General features: G+C 43.9%; 4 protein-coding genes across 4 annotated transcripts in view; 3 read left to right on the forward strand and 1 right to left on the reverse strand.

Moving 5' to 3' along the window:
- Window positions 1–24777, forward strand: part of LOC310878259 (inositol-3-phosphate synthase 1-A-like) — a 250924-nt gene that overhangs the window by 191883 nt on the left and 34264 nt on the right.
- yju2 (YJU2 splicing factor homolog) lies at window positions 269–6039 on the reverse strand. The gene is made up of 8 exons (XM_083791213.1): window positions 5908–6039; window positions 5543–5643; window positions 4241–4385; window positions 3629–3763; window positions 2372–2553; window positions 1961–2111; window positions 1549–1720; window positions 269–442 (listed from the first exon to the last, which is right to left on the reverse strand). The coding sequence occupies exons 1-8, from the start codon at window positions 5929–5931 to the stop codon at window positions 333–335; spliced, it is 1020 nt and encodes a 339-aa protein (XP_083647339.1). The 5' UTR covers window positions 5932–6039; the 3' UTR covers window positions 269–332.
- Window positions 7845–9215, forward strand: LOC310877557 (cocaine- and amphetamine-regulated transcript protein; the record flags this gene model as incomplete). Its single annotated transcript, XM_083791465.1, has 3 exons — window positions 7845–7979; window positions 8081–8161; window positions 9108–9215. The coding sequence occupies 3 exons, from the start codon at window positions 7845–7847 to the stop codon at window positions 9213–9215; spliced, it is 324 nt and encodes a 107-aa protein (XP_083647591.1).
- map1sb (microtubule-associated protein 1Sb) lies at window positions 9988–20711 on the forward strand (the record flags this gene model as incomplete). The annotated part of the gene is made up of 10 exons (XM_083791657.1): window positions 9988–10150; window positions 10838–10933; window positions 12418–12500; window positions 13088–13225; window positions 13541–14051; window positions 14143–14229; window positions 15462–18019; window positions 18267–18423; window positions 18913–19130; window positions 19514–20711. 10 exons carry the CDS (start codon window positions 9988–9990, stop codon window positions 19667–19669), a joined length of 4167 nt encoding a protein of 1388 aa, XP_083647783.1. The 3' UTR covers window positions 19670–20711.

The raw sequence follows: 24777 nt of genomic DNA on the forward strand, positions 1-24777 counted from the left end.
TTTAATTGACACCCAATGAGAATGAACAGTTTACAGTAAACAGCATTTTACTTTACTGTCTTGCTCAAAGACACTGGCAGAACATAGATTGGTTCTGTGTGCAGCTCTCTGCCATTTGACTATTTGAGAGCTGCTCAGTGCTCAGATTTATCAGAGATGTGTGTGTGTGTGTGTGTGTGTGTGTGTGTGTGTGTGTGTGTGTGTGTGTGTGTGTATGTATATATATATATATACACACACACACACACACACACACACACACTCTTTTTTTTAAATCTACCTCATGACAAGACAAACTTTATAGCCCATTGTCTCAATGCATCCTTTATATCTTAATCACTGTCATTGCTATCACTGTCTGAATATGCACCCAAGAGGCTGAGAGATGACCCATTCTGAACGTTGACTGGTTGAGTAGCACCAGCTGTCACAATTTTAGAACCTGTAAGATAAAATGACAAAGACAAAAAACAAATCTGTTTAATGGCCATAAGAGAATTGAAACAATGACAGACAAAGAAAATAAAAAAAGTAAATTCCCATTAGATATTAAACATTAGCTTAAGAAAGTATCTTAAGAAATATATTCTGTAAATACATCATATGAATCTCCAACTAGCCCCAAGCAAATTAAACTAGCACCTATGAAGTGACAAGAACACTGTAGATACTCAGGGGCCAGGGATCCATCTTGCGTGCCACCTTACCCACTTATGCAAACTTTTAAAACTATTTTGAAAAACATTTTAAAATAGTGAAAATAGCCGATCTACAGCGATATGATCGTGAGCTTGTAGTTCTGCAAGCTTTAACTTTTTTCTTTCTTTTCTTAATGAATTTCAAAATCTTTATCTTATATTATAATAATTGGCGTACAGGAGGACTGGCAGACTGTCACGCTCATATCACTATGACCATAACCATATACTGTGCAGGGATGTCAAACTCATTTTGGATGAAATGTGACTTTATGAGGGCCGGAGCAGTGCAACCAGTCGGGACTGCAAGTATTCTCACGCATGTTTACGTACACAGCTGTCACTTGGCATCGTTTTTCTTCATGTTGTCCCAGTCACTGCTACAGCTACACTACAGTATCACACAAAATATATTTATCATTAAGAATAGCTACTTACATTATTGACTTTCATTATTTGTATTATACTTGTAGCCTAGAAGCCACTTGCTATGAGAAATGCTATTTTTATTTACGAAAAGCCAATAAACTGCTGTGGGCTGGTTCCGGCCTGTATGTTTGACATCACTAAACATATGGCCCATATAATTGGTAACTGTTCCCAATTATATGTGTTGTTTAACCGTACAAGCGTATAACCAATATATGGGCATATACTAATGACAATCAACAATTTCCATATATGGCTATAAAAGGGACAAGGACTGACAGATACAGAGATCTCTTGGTTCGATCGGCAGTACGAAAGTACGATGTGTGGGCCGCATAGTGGCCTGAACTCTAGATTTGAGGGCTGCATAGCGTCCTGAAGAAAGTTAGGGGTAAGGCAGCAATATGGCCTTATATGTCACCTGTGTTTGAACTGGGGGCAGCAGGGGGCGCCATTGAACCAGGTTTACTGACAGCTGCTGTTGGTTTCTTCTTCACCACCAGAGATCCAAGGCCTCCTCCACCTCTTAGTGTGCCCACACTTTTCTCCCAACTCTCTACCTTGAGCCTTTTTACTCCTACGGCCACAGAGCTCTGTATATAAACAACAAGACATACACATTATTATTTACATAGCTGCAGTCCTAGATCAAATAGTATTGATACAAAAAATAGCAGATCATGGGTACAGCATAAGGGCAATTAACGTTGTCACCACTCAAATTCTGGCAGTCATCACCTGTTCTATGAGGTAAACAACCACACCTATGTGCCATGATAGAACTGAATGAGAGTACATACACGACTTTGTGCAGTATCAGGGGCCATTTATACCTGTGCGTCTGTAGTTTTGTCAGTGGTGAGAACGTCTGTAGGTCTGTCCGCACTGGATCTGTTTGGTTGTATATCATTACTCTTTTCATCCAGGTCTGAATCAGAGTCTGAATCCCTCAGTCTCTTCACTAGAGCCCGATCCAACATCTCTCTGTAAGAAAGGGGGAAAAAAGTGTTTTTAACGATTAGCCGGCTCAAAAGGGGTACATTGCATGTCTGTGCAAGTATATCATATTGAAACCAATGGCTTGCTGGTCATTCCAGGTTTAATTCTATAAAATAGTCTAATGAACAACTTATATTATTAGATTAATTAGATTGGAATCCAGGGAGAATTGGAGCTGAGAGTGAATTGTTTGGAGCGGGAGTTCCATTGGTGGCCTGAATATGTATATCAGATGTTCAACTAACTTTGTCTCTCTCTCATCCTCTTCTTGTTGCCGTTGAATCTCTCTCTCCTCTATCATTCTGTACTTGTCAATCATCCCCTCGAAGTCCACCGTAGCCTGTCTCTGGTTTAACTCCTTCAGCTCCTGAAGGTTCTCCAGAACCTCCATCTCCATCTTAGAATCCCGAGTCCGGTTCTCTAACACCTGGTTAAAGGATCACATTCACAAATAGCATCAAATCCTCCTTGGGGTGCCACCATTGGACCCTGTTCTTCATACCCATTGAGGTTATTTTTCCTTTTATGTTGAATGATATAATGATCATGGGAGATTATTATTTTTCCTTCTTTAAAATGCGTCTTTAGAGTTACTTAAATTAAGAATATGAATGAATTACTGTATGTTTGAATAACAACCTGCCGAGTGATCCTCTTACATTCATTCAGGCTAATCTGGAATCCTCTACAATTGCATCAATGCTTTTAAACTTAAAGTGATGCTTCTTGTGCCTTTCATTATTCTTCTTGTCTTCATTGTGTTATATTTTTGTGAGAACAACAAAAGCATTATGTTAGGTGAAGGCGCGCTCTACTCAGGGAGTCAAGTTGATATTCTCTGTAGCTGATGGGTGCAGATTCTTGAAGATCAATGGAAAAAAGGGAATATCCACCTAGAGAAACGACCGCGTTTCGGCACGCAGGCCTTCCTCAGCGTTTCAAACTTTGTTTTCACGCATTTTTAGAAGCGTCTTTCCACAATGGAAGTCACTGGAGCTTCATTTAGAACTCCAGTGACTTCCATTATTCCTGTGATTTCATCTTTTGGATGCTGCCATGATCCATATGGAGAAACTTCCAGAACTTCGTGGTAAATGAAATCTGTGCTACTTTTAAGTCAGAATGGCAGGGGGAAATCGAATCGACAGACGATTAGTTGCACACTGGTGTAGCGTGCAGTAAATAGCAGATATACAAGCATACATGAGTGTGAATGGATGCTTGGTAGTTTGGAGATCACTTGACTAGTAACAAGTATATGCTGCGTTTTGATGACTTCATGTCATTCACACCGTGGCCATGGCTACATACACCCCTCACTCCCCTTATTTATTTATTTTGCAGATCCGCACTGATCTCATAAATGGCCCATATGAAGTCCTCAAGAACACTTTTAAGCCCTGCATAAAGGCATTATGGACATGAATTGATATTCAGGTGTGACACAATTTTGGAATATATTTGGAATGACAGCAAACATGACAAACTGTCATTACACCAACCTTCATGGGGTTGTTCAGTTCCTCCTCTTCTCTCTCCGTCGTAATTCTCTTCTCCTCTTCCTCAAGCAGTTTTTCAGCCTGGAAGTTCCTTGTGGCACCATGCTCCATGGCATAGTCTGTGTTTTCTGGATCAGTCTATAAAAGGGGGACAACCAATTCGTATTAAAACAGACCTGACTTATACCACTTTTTACCATTTAACCAAATATCTTCGCCAAAAATAGACAATATACAAGCTCAGCTATTTTTGGCGAATGTTCCCTCCAGAACAGGAACGCTGGGGTTGAGGTGTTTAACCCTTAGAGCCTTTTTTGGTCGACCATTTTATATCAATGTCACAGTACTACTTCCTTTTCTTTTAAAATACAGTAATAATAACATTACAACAAATGTATATAGCGCTACGGTACTTAAATTCACTTACTTATTACTTACATAGTTTACAGGCAACAAAACAAACACTTGTTGGAAATATGGAAAGAGACTACTAAACTATTTCCTCAAATGTATACTGTATTGGAAAGCGCTTTATAAATAAAGTGTATTATTGTTATTATACTGTGTCTCTATTGTGAAATGTTATTTAAAAAAAAGGTTAATTGAAACCCTCACCTTGAAGGTAATTTCAGCCAGACAACGAGTACACTTGATGTAGAAGCGAAAGATGGGCAGACCCATGTACAGCTCATTTTGAACAGTCTCCTTACGGGCATTGAATTTCTTCCCCTTGTAGATGTACTCTCCGCATGTTTTACACCTGCAGCCAGTCAGAGAAGCATTAAGGTTAGTTGAAAATGTGAGAACTCTCTTCTAGACTCTAGCGACCATCGGCCATAGGAATGTTAATGCTAATGTACGTCTTTGTGTACATGGGACCATCACCTGTACTCGCCTGGCAACTTTAGTACTGTATAAATGGGGCACAGACTAGCTTGGCACTCACATTGTACAGCTACTACAAGATGGAACCAGCAGCAGCCAAAAAGATCCAGAAGACGCTACATTTCCTCCAGAAAGACACCACCAGAACCCGACAGCACACACAGCGCGGCCGGGTCACCTCCATCTGACGACGGCACAGCCAGCGGCCCCTTGCCGCCGGGGGGGGGGGACAACAACAACGGCGACTACTACTAACGCAACGCCTACAAAGAAAGCCACTGCCAGACTATACCGTGATGAATACATGAAGTTTGGCTTCACGTTTACGGGGATACAACTAACCCGATTCCGCTGTGCATCGTTTGTGGATTCAAGCGTGCAAACAGCGCCATGGTTCCCAGTAAGCTGAAGCGTCACCTTGATACCACTATGTTGAACTTGCTACAAAGGACAAAAACTTTTTCGTGAGTTTGAAAGAAAAAAAGGAGAAAGACACAGCGAAGCAGGCAAGTCTCTTGATACGCAGTACCACAAAGACTTCTGAAAAAGGTCTGGAATTAAGCTACCAAATCGCAGAAATTGAACATGTGTGTGCTATATTTTGTAAATGAGTTGAAACTGAGGCACTGTCTCTGTCCTTTTCTTTCTCTTTAAAGTTATTTGATGAGTGCCGTCATGTGTGTTTTTAAAAGTATATTGGGTTCAAAGAAGTTTTACTAGGTGTGCCCCGAGATTTTTAGGCTATGAAAAGTGTGCCCTGGGACAAAAAAAGGTTGGGAAACACTGTCTAGAGAACAAGAGAATGTACTATTTGTCACGACTCACGACTTAAGTAAAAGCAGCGAGATGCTAGTGTGGCAAGGTCAAAACTGTGCAAACAGACCGATTGATTGCATTTTTTATTCCACAGTAGCCTATGTGGAATAGTGGCGTAGGAGCGAAATTAATTTAATCCATTGACACACAAACACAAACAGAGCACCACTCAACACAATACTTGACAAAATAAATGACAACATTAACTAGATATACCTCATATTGAACGGAGCCATCAATCTGACCACATATTGACGGTCTTTGGGAAGTTTCAGCTTTGGGATTTTGGCTGGATCAAAATCTGGTGGGTAGTATTTCTGTGGAGGACAAAACACTTATGAATTACTCAAATCTAAACTACATAATGTTGCTACTTTTAAATCTATCCTACATTTTGCTTAGCAACGTCAAGAGCGATATGTGATGTCATGCAATGCCGATTAATTGGTTTTGAGAAAGCTGAACCTTTGCAACAGAATCTGTTTCTGGGACGTTATGCGCGGTGAGAACGTTTAGCTAACAAGCTGCTGCGGATAAACCCTTGTTCTATTGTTAATTAACATGTCGAATGCGTTACTCACATTCAAGACTTTTCTTTCAGACATTGTTGATCAGGGTAGAAAACGAAACCTATCGAGGGAAATGAAGTATGAACACGTATCAAAGTTATCAGCAGCAAAGCCAGCAAAGACCACCAGCACACATAAATAAACCACAGTGAGTGAACCTCCGGTTGTCGCTTCTTTAACTTCCGTCAAGTTAAAGCGTCTAGAGTTCGATACTGCCCTCTACAGGAACTAACAACGCATCACCATGCAGGCTGTGGAACACATGGACATGAACAGGCCACTCACTAAATTAAAAAATCTAAGCAATCCATCCAGATCCAAGTCTACAATAAGAAAAGTGGATTAGACCAATGTCATACTTATTATGTGACGACTAATGCGGTCGACAGGCACTGTTTTCTTTTTTCCCCTCACACCTGATACTATATAAAGATGTATAATGTCAATGTGTTGGTTTTTTATTTGAATTGTACACATACACTGTGTTACAGCTTATTTGAATTTTACACATTGTGTTACAGCTGTAAAGCTGCACGTGACAGTTGATTCTGCACCATGCGTGTTTGCTGTTTGACATATAGGCCTACGTTTACACACCGCAATGCTGTGTGTAAATGTAGGCCAAAAAACATACTATACAAAAAAGCATACAAAATGTAAAATGTAAAATATCATATGTGTATCATGATGTGATGGTTTTGGTGAAAGATTGCATTTTATTCAGAATGGAAATAAACTAAACTAACATTATGCTAGTTCCTAATCTATATAAATTCATGCTATATAGGCCTACTGTGTGTATATGCCTATAGGCATATACCTTTCAGCACCATATCTATCTGCACTATAATGAGATCATATAGTTTTCAACAACCTGCAATTACACACACACACACACACACACACACACACACACACACACACACACACACACACACACACACACACACACACACACACACACACATTTGGGGTTATTTATACAGGAGGAAATTGGCTCGTGATTAGAGATTGGTGTCAGTGTGCGGGTTAACTAGGGGTCTGATTTATTGAACTAAGGTGACAGATATGTGCACACAGTGGAAAGTAGCCTAACATACATTAACCACTTCAGCCCAATTCTTTGGCTATTTGAAAATAGCCGATCTAAAGCTCACATAAGCATGGCTTTGCTGTACGGGTTGTTGTGAGCTTGTAGATCGGGTATTTTCCAAAAGATTTTCCTACATTTTAAAAACTTGTGAAATGGGTCATAATGAGTCATTTTACTTTTGGTACTTTCAGTAGGCTCTATTTTTATGCAAATACGTATTTTAATACCAGTCTTACCAGTCTTTTACTTGTGACAATTGTGAGTACTTCTTCCATCACTGCATATGGTTATGCACACACACAGACGACAGACTATAGCTTAAGATTTAAACTCTCGTAGATGTATTTTATCGATTCTGAAAATGTCAGAATCGATAAAATAGTCGGCAGACCAGATTGACAAAACACTTTGGGTGCCTTAAATTTATATTTAAAACCAATTTGAACATTTCTATTCACAAGATCTATAACTGTGCAGTGCTGCCTTACTTCCTGTAGGTCTGCACAGCGCAGCTATTGATGAAACATATATCGAGGGCTCGTCGTTTGTCGTGTTTGAAATTCAGCTCATACTTTAAACTGGGGGAAAATGCTTGCTGGCTTGAGTCAACAATAATTCTTGTTCGTGACACTTAAATCCACTTGCAATCTTTATTTCATTACGTTGGGTCAACACGTTTCGTTTAGATCAAAGGTGTTGAGAGTCACTCGTGTCAAACTTCCATGAATATTTCAGGAGTTCTGTGATGTCATGTCAACATGCAGCGCCTATAAAGTGGAAGAGTTCTTCCAAAATGTTACGGACGCTTCCAACCTTCTGCTCTTCGCTCGCTTCCCGAAACTCTGAATTCAGCACCATGGTCAGCGCCAGGGCGCTTCTTCTTGCTGCCACCTGTTGTGCGTATTTGTGGGTCGTTCATGGAGAAGATTCATCCTTCGAGACTCGATCCTTGGATGGTTACCCGATGAAAAGTCAAGAAGAGAAAGATCTAGTAAGTTTTAGAGGAGAGAGAAGTCTCAAAACAGAATGGTGCAACTGCATGAAGGAAGGTTGTATACACGACAAATTGCTCTTTTGTATTTTTCTATGCAGATTGAAGCTTTACAAGAAGTTCTGCAGAAGCTGAGGAGCAAAGAGATGCCATCAGAGAAAAAGTTAGGCTGGCTTCCTTCGGTGAGAGGACTTTCCTGAACATGCTTCTTCCTATTTATGAAAATCAAATGAAATATTATAGCCTATTGAAAATAATATCATCCCCATATTTCATGAATAGGCTATTGTGTTTAGCATGCATGAGAATGTTCGTTCAGAATCGCGTTAAATTACGTTTCATGAATAAGAATCTGTTAACTATACAAACCGAGGTACTTATTTCAGAGTAGCCTACATTTCAGGCATGATTGCTAAAGACAATGCATTTGGAGCCTTAAAAAAACTAAGTATAGCCTATATGCCTTTTATATAGGCAAACAAACTAAGCAAACAAAAAACAACAACAGAGACTATCTGATAGCGTGGATGTAATGTTTGGTGTCGTTATGGTAAGCCAATTCTATTCCTGCCTTTTTGCAGTCCTTTACTTTTGATATACAAACGGTATACAAACGGTTATTCCCCTTTGTTTTTGGTTCCATGGGCTCCAGCGTTATTGACAAAGGCACAAAGCATGTTCTTAATATTTGTTGACTACGTGGATGAGGCGCTGTGTAGTGATGCATGGAAAAAGTAGGCTATAGCCGTATAGCCTACTAAATTGTTTTACTTAAAAAGTACCAATACCATACAAAGTGTTAAAGTTCAATGTTCAAAATGTAGGCTACTTGAGTAAAATTATATTGGCATCAAAATATAGGCTATACCAAAAGTAATAGTAGCCTAGTCATTTTGCAGAATGTCCCTGCATTTCACACTTTAAAAAAAAGTGCTGAACTGGTTACTGCAATAATAACCAAAATCTGCAAATTTATAGTAAGTATAATATTTGCAAATAATATTTATTTGCAACTTTTAGGCTGTTTTAGTAAAAGTACATTATTTGCCTCTGAGATGCAGTGGAGGGCCACTTACTTTCCGCCACTGGCGCTGTGTTACTAATTCAATTTGTATTGATCATTTTCAGTGTGACGCCGGAGAGCAGTGCGCCGTGCGTAAAGGATCGCGCATTGGCACACTGTGCGGATGCCCGCGCGGCACGGCCTGCAACTTCTATGTTCTCAAATGTTTGTGAGAGCAAGGCGGGACATAAATGTGTGCATCAAGATTTGCTTAATTGTCTTCACGTGCTGATTTCCCTTTTTTCTTGTTCTTTTTTTGACAATAATAAAAGAGTGAAATGTGCAATATGCTATATGAATAAATGACGCATTGTTTTTTCTAAATGTGTGCGGATTTGTTTTTACATTATGTAGGCCTACAGCTTTAGTGCAGTATTATGCACATGCACGCACGTGTACGTGCATACTGTGTGTGTGTGTGTGTGTGTGTGTGTGTGTGTGTGTGTGTGTGATGATGCACAAAGGGGAAAGACAGCCTTATTATGAACCATATGAATATTTGATTCCAACATTTTATAGCATCCACATTGCAGACATTATACTGCTGCAATCTGGAACTAGGCCAGTAGGCCTATAAAATGAACATATACACATTGGTTAAACATTTTGTGGTATGGTATCAGGTGGCATATGGCAGTGGTTGATGGGACTATATAGTTTATACTCTTCCATTGAGAAATTTAGACCTGTGTCAAGGTGTCCTATATATACCCTTATTGACCAGGCGTCTTTGCTGACAATATAACATAGTTACTGCAAGGCAGTGCAAGCTAGTTATTCTATAGGCTATATTAACTGTATATCAATAGTTCAACAGTTCCACAAGCCTTTCGCCACAACGGCACAGTTCCCTATAATTCCACTGCACGGTAGCTGTCGCTTCTCTACAATAAAAGGCACTGTAATGCGTGTTTCAATGACATCATGCAAGCACAAGTTAGCAATATGGCGTCCAGTCGGGTACTGGAGAGGGAGTTACAGGAGGAGCCAAGACGTGCCGCGGTCGCAAACCTCGAGCTCTGCGACCATAAATATTCTTTACTTATCATCATCGGACGTATCAGTCATTCGGGCCAGGCTGGACATATCAGCAAGGAAATTGAACGAGGTATTTTTATTTTATGAATGAATGAATGTCCGTTTTATTATTCATGAATTCTGCCTTTGAATAACAGATCTAGGACCAGCGTATTAACCCCACATTCTCGCCATATAAATTGCAGTGGAGGATGCTAAACTGACCTCACGACAGTGTAATGATTTAATTCGCCCAGCGACAGGGCTGCGTCAACTGGAGGTGCTCCATCATCAGCATCACCCATTCCTTTGGGCATTTAGTAATCACAGTCGCTATCCTGTGGGTTTCCATTTATAGCCTAGAGCCTAGAGCAAACCATGTTATTTTGCCATGCAATAGGCGTTAACAATCTTGTGAGTAATGTTGCATGTTATGACAGTAGCCTATATCATAGGCAAAGTCGTATTTTTCCATATAGAGTGGCCTATAGTTAGAGGTCTTACAGGTTATCTGTTAATGATGTTAATGATGGGAGTCTGCATCTTTTACCCTATAGCTCAGGGTCTGTGTGTTTGTTTGTGTGTGTGTGTGTGTGTGTGTGTGTGCTCGCGTGCGTGTGCGTGCGCGTGAGCTGTCCTTGCATAGAGTAGCCTATGTGTGTGTACTGTGTACATTTATGTTGTTTCATGTGTAAACCTAAATATGTTGGCCATGCATACAACACATGCTTTCAAGCATGAGATGGAGAGTGATAATATACCTTCCCTATGTTTGTAGGCATCCGGTCATGGGATGTGGACCTGATATCTTGCAATTTGAACCTGTACCTCCAGGAATTCCTCTCTCATCACATTGTCGCGTTCAAGGGTGCAGGTATGTTTGTGGACTGGTGTTTTTGCTCAAACTCACCCTCACAGAGCACTTCAGCATCCATATTGTGGGCGGAACATCAGCCAAAAATAGCTACAAGCTAAAATGTGTGAACTTTTAGATTTGGTGTTGACATAAATAATAAAATAAAAAAGCTGTGCCGAGTCAACTCAGGTCCAGTTTAGTAAGTCTAGAGGGCAAGTAGTTAAATATTATATTCAATCAATTACACACCCAATGAAGCCTTGAATTAATGGAGATTTATTTTTGTTGCATATAAGCCAATACTTTGATGACTGGTGGAGTCTCCGGGAGGAGACTGGAAGAGAGTCTCCTCCTGACAGATGACCCGGGAGGAGACTGGAAGAGTCTCCTACTGACAGATGACCCACTCATCAAATTATTGGCATAGGAATGCGACAAAAACAAAACAATCTCCTTGAATTCAAGGCTTCATGGGGTGTGAAATTGCTAGAAAATAAGTAATCTTTTGGGTGAACTACTCCTTTAAGTGCTTAAGTAACGTCACATCTCCATGGTGATGGTAACCTGTCAGGGTCAATCTTTAGGGTGCACAAGGAAGGAAAGGAGGAAGGAAGGAAAGGGGGGAAGTATTCAGTATATTGTTTAATATGGGTGGACCGTCTGCACAGTGGACAATAGAGACCATACAGTGCAAGCCCACACTCTGTCATCTTTGTGAAAGTGTGTTTTCGTGTGTAGCCAAACGCCCTAACCACATAGCAACCGGGCTGCTGACCAATGCATATTGGCGAATAGGTATGCTATATTCACTATATACTGTATGTCTTCTTTGATAGAGCATTGCAATAAGGGCATGTGTATGTATCTGTATTCAGAAACATTCCTTCTTACTGAAAGTGATCACGTTGTAATGTATTGTTTGTTATCTTTATATAGCCACTAAGTGAAGTTCAGCCAGGACAAGTGGGAAACAAAATGAAAGAGTTTGGTTTCATTTTGGAAAAAGCTGGTCTATAGATGTGAGCCATGTTTTACCAGTGTTAAATGTTGTTGCTAAGAGACAGACAGAGAGAGAGAGAGAGAGAGAGAGAGATGTTTTTGTCAACTTCTGATTTGTTTTGGGCTTTTGACTAGATAATGGGCTTTTCGGACATTAATCCAGCTCAGCTCCCCTCAGATTGAGTTTCTTTCCACAGATCCAGTAAAGTTGGCATCTAAACGTCAGACACTGACAGTGAGTCAGCTGTTCCCCTTCCTTCCTCTTTTTTGGTCAGACCATTAATCAATGGCCCTAGTTCTGCCATCTCATTGCCTTACTGGCATTGTCTGTCTGTCTGTCTGTCTGTCTGTCTACTCACCTATACATTTCTTTTCCATTTTCCTTTACTGGCTTAATGTTTTGCAGGTTTTTGTTTTGTCTATTCTTCCCTCTCTGTATCTCTAAGATGTCTGTTTTATCCCTTAATTCCTCTGTTGTCACTGTTTCCCCTCTGCCTCCTCAGGGCATAGGTGTTTGCGTCACAGTAACAAAGTGTTGGACACTCAGGTGCTGATCAGTCCGTCTGAGGAACAGGTCCTATCAGAGGTGAGGGAAGCCTGGAGTTCTGCATGGGTAGGGCAGATGTGCTGCATAACTGGTGCATTTCTAAGTAAACAAGACTAGTGGCCCCTAGAGGCTGTGCTGCTCTTTACACCTCATGTGACCAATGTGGTTTGAATCGCATGACTGACCAAAGTTGCCATGCAGAGCCTTATGCTGTCGCTAGCAGGGACTAAAACAAAAAAATCACATCATTCTTTAAAGAGCCTTTGTCCTGGGATGAGACCTAAAAAGATCTCATTCATGTTCCAAGCTGAAAAGGTCTCACTGGTTTAAAGCTCTTTTGCTGCTACCAGATCATTATACTGTGCCCCTTATGGTATTATTAAATTAAATGATAAATTACTTACTATATTTGGTACATCTACTAGTCTGCTTCTGTAGAAATAAAACTTTATTTGGAAACCTGCCTCATGTCCTGTCATGTTTATTCTCTCTGCTTTTGCTTTCTTTTTGTATCTATTTGTTTTGATGTATGTTCACAATATAACTTGCAACTGTATCATGACCACCTCTTTCAATTGGTTTCTTTCTTATTGTCTATCTTACTTTGTTTCTTCTCTACCTTGTAGGTGGGCAATCTGTTAGCCAGTGAGTCTGGTCACAAGTTGTTGCTCTTGGCTGGCCAGATTGTGGAGGAGAGCGGAGACCTATTGTTACACAGGGGACTATTCTCATCTCACCAACTGAAACAAATAATCACAGAGCATGTAAGATAGTGTATTATCTTTTTTAATCTCCCTATTTATTTTATTTTTTCTTTGCATAAGTTCAGATTATTATAGGGATACATATTTGTTATATTGTCCAGGGTGTGGGACAAAATTGCACCATCAGCTAAATTATACCATATTTGTAGGCTTATTACATTTTCATGATTGTAAATCAGTTTAGCATCAGATAATTTATATAGAAAACAGAACCATGAACATCTTTTCCCAGTTTAAAGGAAAATCTAATTCTGTGCCAAACAAGGGTCACTTTCAGTGAATCACTAAGATCTCTCCCCCCCCCCCCCCCATTAGTTCAAAGATCTAGAGAACGCCATCTCCTCAATACCCTTCTCCAAGCTCCATCTGACTCTGAGCTGTCCTAACATCGGCCAGTGGAGGGAGACCCTCCCGGGCAATCAGCCCTCCTGGGGGCCCCTGAACCTTCACATCAACCCTCCAGAGATGCTGCCTGCCATGGATGCCTTGGAGGAGTTCACCTCCCTGGTCTCTGGCTCCCTGTCCTCTGTGTCTCCCTTTGACCTTCTCCCACCACCAGGCACCGTGGGCTTCCTAAAGCTCTCCCGACCTTGCTGCTACGTCTTCCCTGCCGGTCGTGGAGACTGTGCCTTCTTCGCCGTTAATGGGTTCACAGTTCTGCTGGATGGTGGGTCGGACTACCAGGCCTGTTTCTGGAAGCTGGTGCGTCACCTGGACCGGGTCGATGCAATTCTGCTGACCCACATCGGGACGGAGAATCTCCCTGGTGTCAATGCTTTCCTGGAGAGGAAGGTGGCTGAGCTGGAGATAGGCTCGGATGTTAAAGGTAAAGATGATAATGATAATGGTGATGACTAGCTATGGAATTGTGGCACACAAAGGACTTCCTGTTCCTCTCTCTCTCTCTCTACACACAGACGATTTGTCCAAAAGGCTGATCTCTCCAGAGCTTGGAGTTGTGTTCTTCAATGCCCCCATCAGTCTGCAGGTGGAACAGCAGCATTGTGAGTAATACAAAACCTACTAGTATATTGCTGGTGATTAAGCTAAAAGTAATTGCATCACCACTGCTGATGATGGCTATGACTAAATGGTGTTTTTGGATACTATGTCCAGCTTTAAGGGTTTGTGTAAATACAAACATTGTCCTAACACAAACATTGAATGCCATTGATAATGAATGGCCAGCTTTGAGTGTTGCGTAAACACAGACATTGAAGACAAAGAATGAGGACGCAAATTGTGATTGGCCGAGATGAGATGATGTATGGTATGTAGGGCGACTGTGGCTCAGGAGGTAGAGCAGGTCGTCCAATGATCCGGCCCCTCCTGTCTACATGTCAAAGTGTCCTTGGGCAAGACACTGAACCCTAAATTTCTCCCGATGAATGTGTGTGTGAATGTATTTATTGTATATTTATGTATGATTCACTAGTAGGAATAAACACGCCATTGGGGAGGTTTAAGGAATTTATTGACAGTGAAGAAACGGAGGGATGAAGGAGGGATGAATGAATGCGGATGTGTAGGTTCCGGGGGGGTTGCCGACCCTGGAGTCTTTGAGGAGGAGGTCGAATGGCACTCGTCGTGTGGCGTTCGTCGTAGGAACCGCAGGAGAGGAGAGAGTTTTGTTTTAATCGTTTGATCCACTTTTGGCGAGGTGGATGTAGTAGCTCCTTTGGGGGGAGCGGGGAGAGGAGCTGCTATGGAGGTGAAGGGGTGGGGGTGGGTTGCGAGAAGCCTGTAGGAAGGCGGCTGGTGTGCAACGCAGCGAGGCGGGCATGGAGGATTCTGGGTGGTACTGGGCGGGTATAAATGGGGACAGGTAGATTGACCTGGAGGGCAGAGAGTGGCATGAAGGGCAGGGCCAATGCGTGTTTCTCCTCCTCCTGAACATCAGTTGTTCCAACTCCATTAGATGTATAATAGCGCCCCTCACTTCACACAGGTATTTTTATAATAGTTTCATAATAACTGACATAATATACTCCTTTTTAGTCAACCATATGGTAGGAGAAAAGTGAGTGGTTTTTGCTTCCTCAGCATTGCCACGATACATTTTTTATTATGTAATAGTTAATGTAATATTGACCCAATAACCTTAATGAATGGAAATAGCCCAGTAATGATGATAACAAGTGTGTGTGTGTGTGTGTGTGTGTGTGTGTGTGTGTGTGTGTGTGTGTGTGTGTGTGTGTGTGTGTGTGTGTGATTGTAAATAATAATGTTTCGCCAGGTACAGACAATGTCCTGAAGAGCAGAGACCAGGCTACCCTGACCTTAAACCTGTTAAAGAAGTTAGAAATCACACCACAACCAATGTTTCGGCCAAAGGGGCTCACCATTGAACCGCTTACCCTGTTCCAGAAGATGGGAGTGGGGCAGCTGGAGCTGTACATCCTGAACCCAAGCCAAAACAGCAAGGAGTATCAAGCACTCATGCAGAACTGGCCCAACACCACTTCCTCGACATCGCAGTCCAACAGCTTACCTCTCACTGCTCTGGCGTCGGTGTCTGCCCTGCTGGTGTGGCACCCAGCCTGCCCCCAGGAGAAGGTGGTCCGGATGCTGTTCCCCGGTGTCACACCACAGGAGAAGCTCCTGGAGGGGCTGGAGAAGCTGAGGGGACTGGCCTTTCTCCAGAAGCCCACAGTAACCACAGGGGACATGGAGAAGCTGCTGGAACACAAACAGGCTAGAACGGAGAGTCAGGATAGTGGGAGGTTACTGGGGAAGGAAACAGCCTCCAGAGCAGGGAAGGAGAAAGGGGGTAAAGATGAGGGGAAGGAGAGTCTGGTAAAGGAGAAAGGAAAAGTGGTGAATGGAAATGGCTTGAGAGAGGAGGGGAAGAGAGATGTTGATAAGACCAAAATGAAAGAGGGAGTTGGGAAGCAGAAAGCATCAGTGTCTGACAAGAATACAATGAAGAAAGGTGGGAAGGATGGGAAAAAAGAAGAACGGACTGGGAAGAGAGATGAGACTGCAAGCAAGACAAAAGAACAAGCAAAAAAGGATATTTTGCCTTCCAAACCAAAGAATGAAAACAAAGCCAAGCCCAAAAAGGAAGCTAAAAATGACTCTAAAATAGGGGGGAAGAAAACAGGCAAACCATCAGGAAAGGAGATCAAGACCGATACCAATTTAGATGCCAAGAAGGCCAGTGTGAATACCGAACCAATGCACCACTCTGTGAAACCCGACACGGGAACCACATCAGAAAAGTTGGATCAAGAAGGGGCTGATGAGCAGCTGCGCAAGCAAAAGGAGATCCCCTGTGGCTCCAAAATGTCTACCCCTGAGGATATGACATCTGACTTCCTCAGGCTGAGGGAGGACACTGAAAGAGAAGAGTCACAGCAGGAATTTGACAAAAGAGAGGACAAAAGCAGAAAATTAGGAAATGGTGGAAGCACTGAGGGCAAGGAGACAGAAACGGCAGTTCCAGAGATATTGGGAGATGGACCTAAAAGAATGCAAGGAGAGAATGGTGAGAATGAATGTGAAGGCAACAGATGTGGGACTAGAGACACAGCTGATAGAGGCTTAGTGACAGATGCTGGAAGTGCAACTGGAGACCAGCTTGAAACAGGCCACAAGCCCTCCAAAGTGGCAGGCTTTCCATCTCCTCTGAACCAGACGCCAAGAAGTGAGCATTCTGTCCAACTAGACTTGACCCCAACAGAATACACACTCCTGGACGGGGCTTTGAGAAACAGCCCTCCCTCTCGGTCCTCTCCAGAGAACCAGGCCGCTGTCAGCCCAGATGAGGAGACTGTAGAGCCAGTCTCTTCTGATTCGAGACCCAACAGTGCAGGCCACACGCCCTACTGTCTGTCTCCAGAGGATGTGTGGTGCAACAGGGATACTTTCAACAGGCTACAGTCCCAGATTGGTAACCAAGACCAATCTGGGACGGAACCATCCTGCGGGCAGAGTGAGGGACAGCCGTCTGAATCCAGAAGTAATTCAGAAGGCCATGTTGCGTCAAATCCAAAAGAGAAGCATTTGAGTTTCCTCTCTCTGGGCTCGTTTAAAGAAGGGGCCCTGGATCCCTCTGCCTCTCTCACTACGACTACCACTACTCACTCCATGGCAGCTGAGGTAAGCTCCCCTCAGTCCACAGAAGTGGATGAGTCCCTGTCCATGTCTTTTGAGCAGGGCCCAACCACCATGAGCCAGAGAGAAGGGGATGATAGCACTCACCTCTCCCACTCCAATGGCAGCCATTTTGTGGAGTCAGACTTCCGAGTGGGTATGTCTTTACCGTTGAAGAAGCCCCTGAGATCTCTGGGGCAGGGCTCAGAGATGTCGCGTCCGCCCGGTCCCAGCACCCTACATTTTGAATCAGTGGCGGGCCACGACGTGGACCTGTGCCTGGTCTCACCCTGCGAGTTCAAACATTTCAAGCCTCCCGACTCGGGTTCAGGCACCAGTGAATCCTCCAGAGCGTTGGGTCAGCAGCACCACTGCAACAACAACAACAACCACCACAACCACAGGGACACATCAGCAAGTGAATCCATTGCCCCCCTCTGTACAGAGGACTGCCCTTCCACCACAGCAGATGGTGCGTTGGATTCAGACGAGGATGATTCGTGTAGCGAGCCCACCAACTCCCTCCATGACAACCCTTCCCACCAGTCTCTTCCCACAGACCCACCTCCAGCTCCCCTCAGGGATGGTCCTCCTCTGCCCCCCGTCCCTGACTCCTGCATGCCCGCCCCCCAGTCTGACCATGAGACTCATGGGAAGGGAGTGAAAACTGCTGGCATGAGAGGGAAAAAACAACCAGGGGTGAGTTAAATTTACAACACAGTGGTTAATGTGAGAATTATGAGAGATTAAAGCAACAATCTGTAAATGTTATGTCTTGTTATGCCCATCTTCATAAATAGACCATCTTTGCTAATACTGATCTGACCTACTAATACTAATACTAAAGGTGTTTTGGGACCCACATTTTGGGTTCACCATGATCTCCAGAAACGGCATTAGGCCTAAATAACATGTAAATCATCATCATCTAACGTATCTCTACCAGGTTATTGAGGCTTCCCAGAAACTAGGCTCGGGTGCAGGGAAAAAGCGTACTGTGGGGCAAAGTGGAACCAAGAAGGGAGGCAGGGATAACAACTCTGCCAATCGTACACCCCCCTCCAGTCCCCGGACAACATCAAACAAGCCTCCACCTAGCCCCAGTAAGTGAGGTTTGTCAGATGTAGCATCTGAGAATGTATACAGTATGCCTACATATGCTCTAAATTACTGTTTGTGTGAAATTAGATCTCCATTTGTCCAAAACTGAAAAGCAATAAAAAGCAAATGAAGCAAAATGATAATAAAATAAAATACATTTTGATCTTCATGACATGACTACCGGTAGTCTAGTCAAAGTGTATATGAGCTTACTAGTAGTATGTAACACCACAGCGGACCATATAAACATTCAAATTAAGTTAGAAAGAAAGAAAGAAAGCATACACACAGTCAAATCCTCAGTGTTAACTTATATGTTTTCGTTAGCCTAATTCTGAGTGTATAAACGGGTTCGAATTAACTGAGGATTTTACTGTATATAACATAATATGAAAATGGTTGCCGTTAATAGACGCATTATATTAGTGTTTTGTTATAATGTGATAAGACATTGTCTTGTGAACAACGTCTTCTTCTTTCTCTGCTGCCAGTCTCCAAGTCCAGTTTGGTGGGTGAGAGCAGTGTGTATGTGGACCTGGCCTACATACCCTCAGGAGTTTCATCCTCCACCGTTGATGTGGAGTTCTTTAGACATGTTCGCTCCTCCTGTTACATCATCAGCGGAGAGGGCCCAGAGAGAGAAGAGCTTATGAGACATACACTGGATGCACTTCTGGATGGGAAGTCATCATGGTCCGACTCTGTTCAGGTGGAAAGATACAATGATCTTATAACAAAATACCTTACCTTAATCTGATGTTATTATATCCAAGAACGAGTGCTAGGCTTACAGGTGAAACATTTCATAACTCTTATCTCGAGCCCACCACATCTCTGCACATGCGTGGTGGATTTAATGGTAAATCCCAAACTACGGCAGCCCATTTTGGACAAAACACAGTGGAGTTATTATGCGACATTAATGCCAGATGCCTACTTTTTTCCCCTAGTGGTCAAAATAAGCATATATAATATAGGCCTATATTTTCTCAAAGTGGCTAATAACGTGAGGAATTACTACTGATACACTTTACACACTGAATGGGTAAAGTAAAAAAAAAAACTCATCAATCCTTCACTTCTTCTCTGTAGGTGACGGTGATCCCTACGTTTGAGTCGGCGTCGATGCAGGGGTGGTACCAGCAGACCCTGGACAAGCAGAGGGAGCTCAGCATCACGGTCCTGGGCTCTAACAGCACTGTGGCCATGCAGGACGAGACCTTCCCTGCTTGCAAAATAGAGTTCTGAGTTAAGATAGCGAGATGGAGGAAAGGGGGGCAGGTGGAAATAGAACACTAGGTGTGTGTGGCTGTGAGCACGGCACGCACGTGCGTGCGCGCGTGTGTGTCTGCGTGCGTGAATAAGAAAGAATGAGCAAGCAGCTGAGCAAGAGAGAGAGATGGTAGGGTGGGTGCGGGTGATGAAAAAAGCGTAAGTTTAAGAGAGTGCATACTAAAATCCTGAGCATTAATTTAACTGTGAAAGGGTCCATTTGTAGGCTTTCAGTGTGAAATAAACAGTAAGGATTGTATGGTGTGCAATGCATGCACATTAGAACACAGTGCTGAATACCTGAAACATGTGCACTCTATCCTTTTCCTTTCCTCCAGTCTGGGCTGATAGTCAGACAATGAATACACATCCCAGTGAGGATTATTGCATGAAATAGTTGACCCTTGACCCTGTGCAAAGCGGGAGAGGAGAACACAATGGACGCATGAGCCATGAGGACGGGGATACTTAATGTACTACACACGTCACACAGACATACTACACAGTAAAATCCTTAACTCTGTTAGTGTACAAATGTAATGGTTACGTCTGTACACTCTGAGTTACAAATGGATAAATTAAACACTGAGGAGTTTACTTTACAGTGTAATGTATATGTGTGACTTTCATTGAATATTGTACAATGTGACAGAATCGTGATAGCAAAGGTCTGTGCCATGGTCTCTGGTATTCAGTTGTTTGATTAATGACCGTGAGGACTTTGTTAAGTAAACAGAGAGACACACTTAACCACTTAAACCCCAGCATCCATATTCTGGCGAAAGCTTCACACAAAAGAGCTTGTCGATCTGCTATTTTTATTTAAGTTATTCATAGAGTGAAAACAGAAAGGTTACTAGTGTAGACTAGGCCTGACGGACACTTTGGGGTTTAAGTGGTTAACGATAAGGAATATACAGTAGTACCAGTCAATTTTTTGTGTCTACGTGATTATCAGAATCTGAATGTGCAATGTTGAATCTGAATGTGCAATGTTTAATCAATCAAATATCTTGGAACGACCTCAGTTTACATTAAACATTATTACAATGAATTAAATTACTATTACTATTAATCATTAATATGATTTTGTCAAGAATATAACTGTGATCTGTTACAGCTTTTAATTTAGTAGCCAATTTTCAAATGATACAAGAATACCCTACTTACTTGACTAGAATATGATATTATACACATGGTCCATGGGCATCATTTTATATTATTTTATTGTATTTCATTGTTAATAATAGAAAACTATTGGTACAAAAAAACCTATAAGAAAATAAAACATTAACTTGAAGAATAAAGTCTTTGTTTAACATCCTGTTCTAATTTATATAATTTGGAGACAGATAAAATTAACTTTACTTAAGTTTAGATCTGCTAGCAAGCCAGCCAGCTCAGAATACGAGCTCAGCAAGCCAGCGCAGCTGGCAAGCACGCAGTTAGTCTAAACCAGTTTCAGACCGGCAGGCCAAGGCAGACAGACAGGAAGACCGAGGCGCCTAGGCAGGCAGACAGGCCAGGAAGGCAACAAAGTGCAGGCAGGGGGACTATCCGGCCTAAGGCTGCGCTGCAAGGGTTGGAGCCTGGCCAGCTCCTGCTGGTCTGGGCTGAGTGGCTGTGGCTGCACAGTAAGGCTGCGGTAACCTAGTCTGGGCTTGCTGCTGCACTGGCTTGCTCAGCTCGCATTCTGAGCTGGCTGGCTTGCCAGAAAGGCTGGTTCTGTTGCTGCAAGGCAGGGCGGGGCAGACCGGGCCAGGCAGACAGAGAGCCAGGCCTCGAGAGAGGCCTGGCTGAGCTGACTGAGCAAGGCTGGTATGGCTGCAATGGCTGACTGTAAGGGCTGATATGCTCTGGCTTGGCAGCCTGACTTTCTACACTGGCTGACTGGCGGAGCTGACTGGCTACGTTGGCTGACTGGGCAGGCTTGCTGGCTAGCTGGCTTGCTGGGCTCCCTGAGGGAAGCTTTGGGATGGATCTCTAGGGGCATCGGCTTGTGTTGAGCCTTCCAACGGCGTCTACCTTGATCTCCGTCCTAAGAAAGAAAGACAGAAAAAGAAAGACACACACAAACCCAACTATGCAGGTTTGAGGGAAAACAAATAACTGGAGCAGCATTCAGAGATCTCTCTGCTGCCTACGACACTGTCCAACACCGCACAATGGTCAGCACAAGCCTCCTCAACAACAGGCGCTTCTATGTCCAGTTAAATGACCAGAGGAGTAAATAGAAAGCCCAAAAAGAACGGCCTCCCACAAGGTAGCGTGCTCGCCCCCCTCCTTTTCAATATCTACACAAACGTCCAGCCACTACCCAAAGTAGTAGTACTGGAATGAAATGATAGAGAACACCTCACACACACATAGTTTCCTTTCGTGGCTGTTTACATTCGAGGGTCGCCGGTCCTCTCGAACGGAACAGTTTAACGTCATGCCCAGGACGAAAAGATATAGAGAACACCAACATGACAAATAACAGCAGGAAGGCATTATAAAACATACTCTCCCCCCATGCCTTCGGCCTGGTGGAGACAATTACCTTCATGAGACTAGTAAATGACCTTGACCAGTATAAATGACCTTCATGAGACTAGTAAATGACCTTGACCAGTATAAATGACCTTCATAAGACTAGTAAATGATCTTCACCAGTATAAATGACCTTGACCAGTATGCAGTCCGTGACCATGGACTATAGCCTTTTGCTTTTCCTTGGTTTTCGCCTTTTTTTAAATCCTCAACAATGATGAAGAATCGCGCACTATAGTGCGCCGCTCAATGACCTCTGAGACCATGGACCAATGAATGAAATACAACACATTGAGCAGGGCACTGCAGGGAGTTGAACCCCGTTCCGGTAAACCAGAAGTCCGACACCAGTGCCTTAGTTTTTGTGTTGTTGTTCATTTAAAGGTCCAGGTGTGCATACGCATGTGCGCCTGTGCGTGTGTAGGTGCATGTGTGCATGTGTGTGTGCACGCTTCAATGACCACTGTTGGACCCAATGGCGATCAAGGACCTCAGGGAGCCACCCAAAATTCACAACGGTCACAGCGAACTCTGTTGCATCACAACTGGTGGCCAACAGTCATAACCAACAACGCCGCCGACCCACAGGAGAATACCATCGCACAGTGGTATCAGACCAACCACAATCAGCCAGCCCTCAAACCAAACCCTTCGACCTAGAAGAACTCGAAACTGCAATGGGAAAGTTGAAACCCGGAAAAGCAGCAGGGATTGATGACATACTGGCAGAAATTATACAGCACCTGGAACCTAACGCAAAGACCTGGCTCGTGGGGATGCTGAACACATGCATGGCACAGAAAACCATCCCTTCTGTCTGGAGAAAGGCCAAAGTGGTTGCAATCCCCAAACCTGGCAAAGACCCATCATCCTCAAAGAGCTACCGACCCATTTCCCTTCTCTGCATCACCTACAAGAGAGGCTGCTACTCCAACGCCTCATGCCACTCATAGACACCAAGCTGACTAAAGACCAAGCTGGTTTCCGTCCCGGCCTGTGCTGGACAGAGCTCAACCTCACCCAACACATTGAGGATGGGTTTGAGGGAAAACAAATAACTGGAGCAGAAACTGGAGGGCGAAGCAAGCACGCAGGCAGCTAGTGCCTGCCTGCCTTCCTGCCTGCCTTCCTCATGTGGAAGCTGCATAGTTGACTTTGTGTGTGTCTTTCTTTTTCTGTCTGTCTTTCTTAGGATGAAGATCAAGGTAGACGCCGTTGGAAGGCTCAACACAAGCCGATGCCCCTAGAGATCCATCCCAAAGCTTCCCTCAGGGAGCCCAGCAAGCCAGCTAGCCAGCAAGCCCGCCCAGTCAGCCAACGCAGCCAGCCAGCTCCGCCAGTCAGCCAGTGTAGAAAGTCAGGCTGACAAGCCAGAGCATATCAGCTCTTGCAGTCCGCCATTGCAGCCATACCAGCCTTGCTCAGTCAGCTCAGCCAGGCCTCTCTCGAGGCCTGGCTCTCTGTCTGCCTGGCCCGGTCTGCCCTGCCTTGCAGCAACAGAACCAGCCTTGCTAGCAAGCCAGCCAGCTCAGAATACGAGCTCAGCAAGCCAGCGCAGCTGGCAAGCACGCAGTTAGTCTAAACCAGTTTCAGACCGGCAGGCCAAGGCAGACAGACAGGAAGACCGAGGCGCCTAGGCAGGCAGACAGGCCAGGAAGGCAACAAAGTGCAGGCAGGGGGACTATCCGGCCTAAGGCTGCGCTGCAAGGGTTGGAGCCTGGCCAGCTCCTGCTGGTCTGGGCTGAGTGGCTGTGGCTGCACAGTAAGGCTGCGGTAACCTAGTCTGGGCTTGCTGCTGCACTGGCTTGCTCAGCTCGCATTCTGAGCTGGCTGGCTTGCCAGAAAGGCTGGTTCTGTTGCTGCAAGGCAGGGCGGGGCAGACCGGGCCAGGCAGACAGAGAGCCAGGCCTCGAGAGAGGCCTGGCTGAGCTGACTGAGCAAGGCTGGTATGGCTGCAATGGCTGACTGTAAGGGCTGATATGCTCTGGCTTGGCAGCCTGACTTTCTACACTGGCTGACTGGCGGAGCTGACTGGCTACGTTGGCTGACTGGGCAGGCTTGCTGGCTAGCTGGCTTGCTGGGCTCCCTGAGGGAAGCTTTGGGATGGATCTCTAGGGGCATCGGCTTGTGTTGAGCCTTCCAACGGCGTCTACCTTGATCTCCGTCCTAAGAAAGAAAGACAGAAAAAGAAAGACACACACAAACCCAACTATGCAGGTTTGAGGGAAAACAAATAACTGGAGCAGCATTCAGAGATCTCTCTGCTGCCTACGACACTGTCCAACACCGCACAATGGTCAGCACAAGCCTCCTCAACAACAGGCGCTTCTATGTCCAGTTAAATGACCAGAGGAGTAAATAGAAAGCCCAAAAAGAACGGCCTCCCACAAGGTAGCGTGCTCGCCCCCCTCCTTTTCAATATCTACACAAACGTCCAGCCACTACCCAAAGTAGTAGTACTGGAATGAAATGATAGAGAACACCTCACACACACATAGTTTCCTTTCGTGGCTGTTTACATTCGAGGGTCGCCGGTCCTCTCGAACGGAACA

Source organism: Protomyctophum parallelum, assembly GCF_964188405.1.
Source record: "Protomyctophum parallelum genome assembly, chromosome: 20".
NCBI lineage: Eukaryota > Metazoa > Chordata > Actinopteri > Myctophiformes > Myctophidae > Protomyctophum > Protomyctophum parallelum.

Bases quoted from the DNA above. Each gene is read 5' to 3' on its own strand.
- yju2 (XM_083791213.1), bottom strand. From the start codon at position 5,931: ATGTCTGAAAGAAAAGTCTTGAAT. The intron at 2,112-2,371 runs GTTAGTTGAACA...CCTTTCTTACAG, and splicing joins GAGGATGAGAGAGAGACAAA to AGAGATGTTGGATCGGGCTC. The intron at 443-1,548 runs GTGACATATAAG...TTTATCTTACAG, and splicing joins TGCCCCCAGTTCAAACACAG to GTTCTAAAATTGTGACAGCT.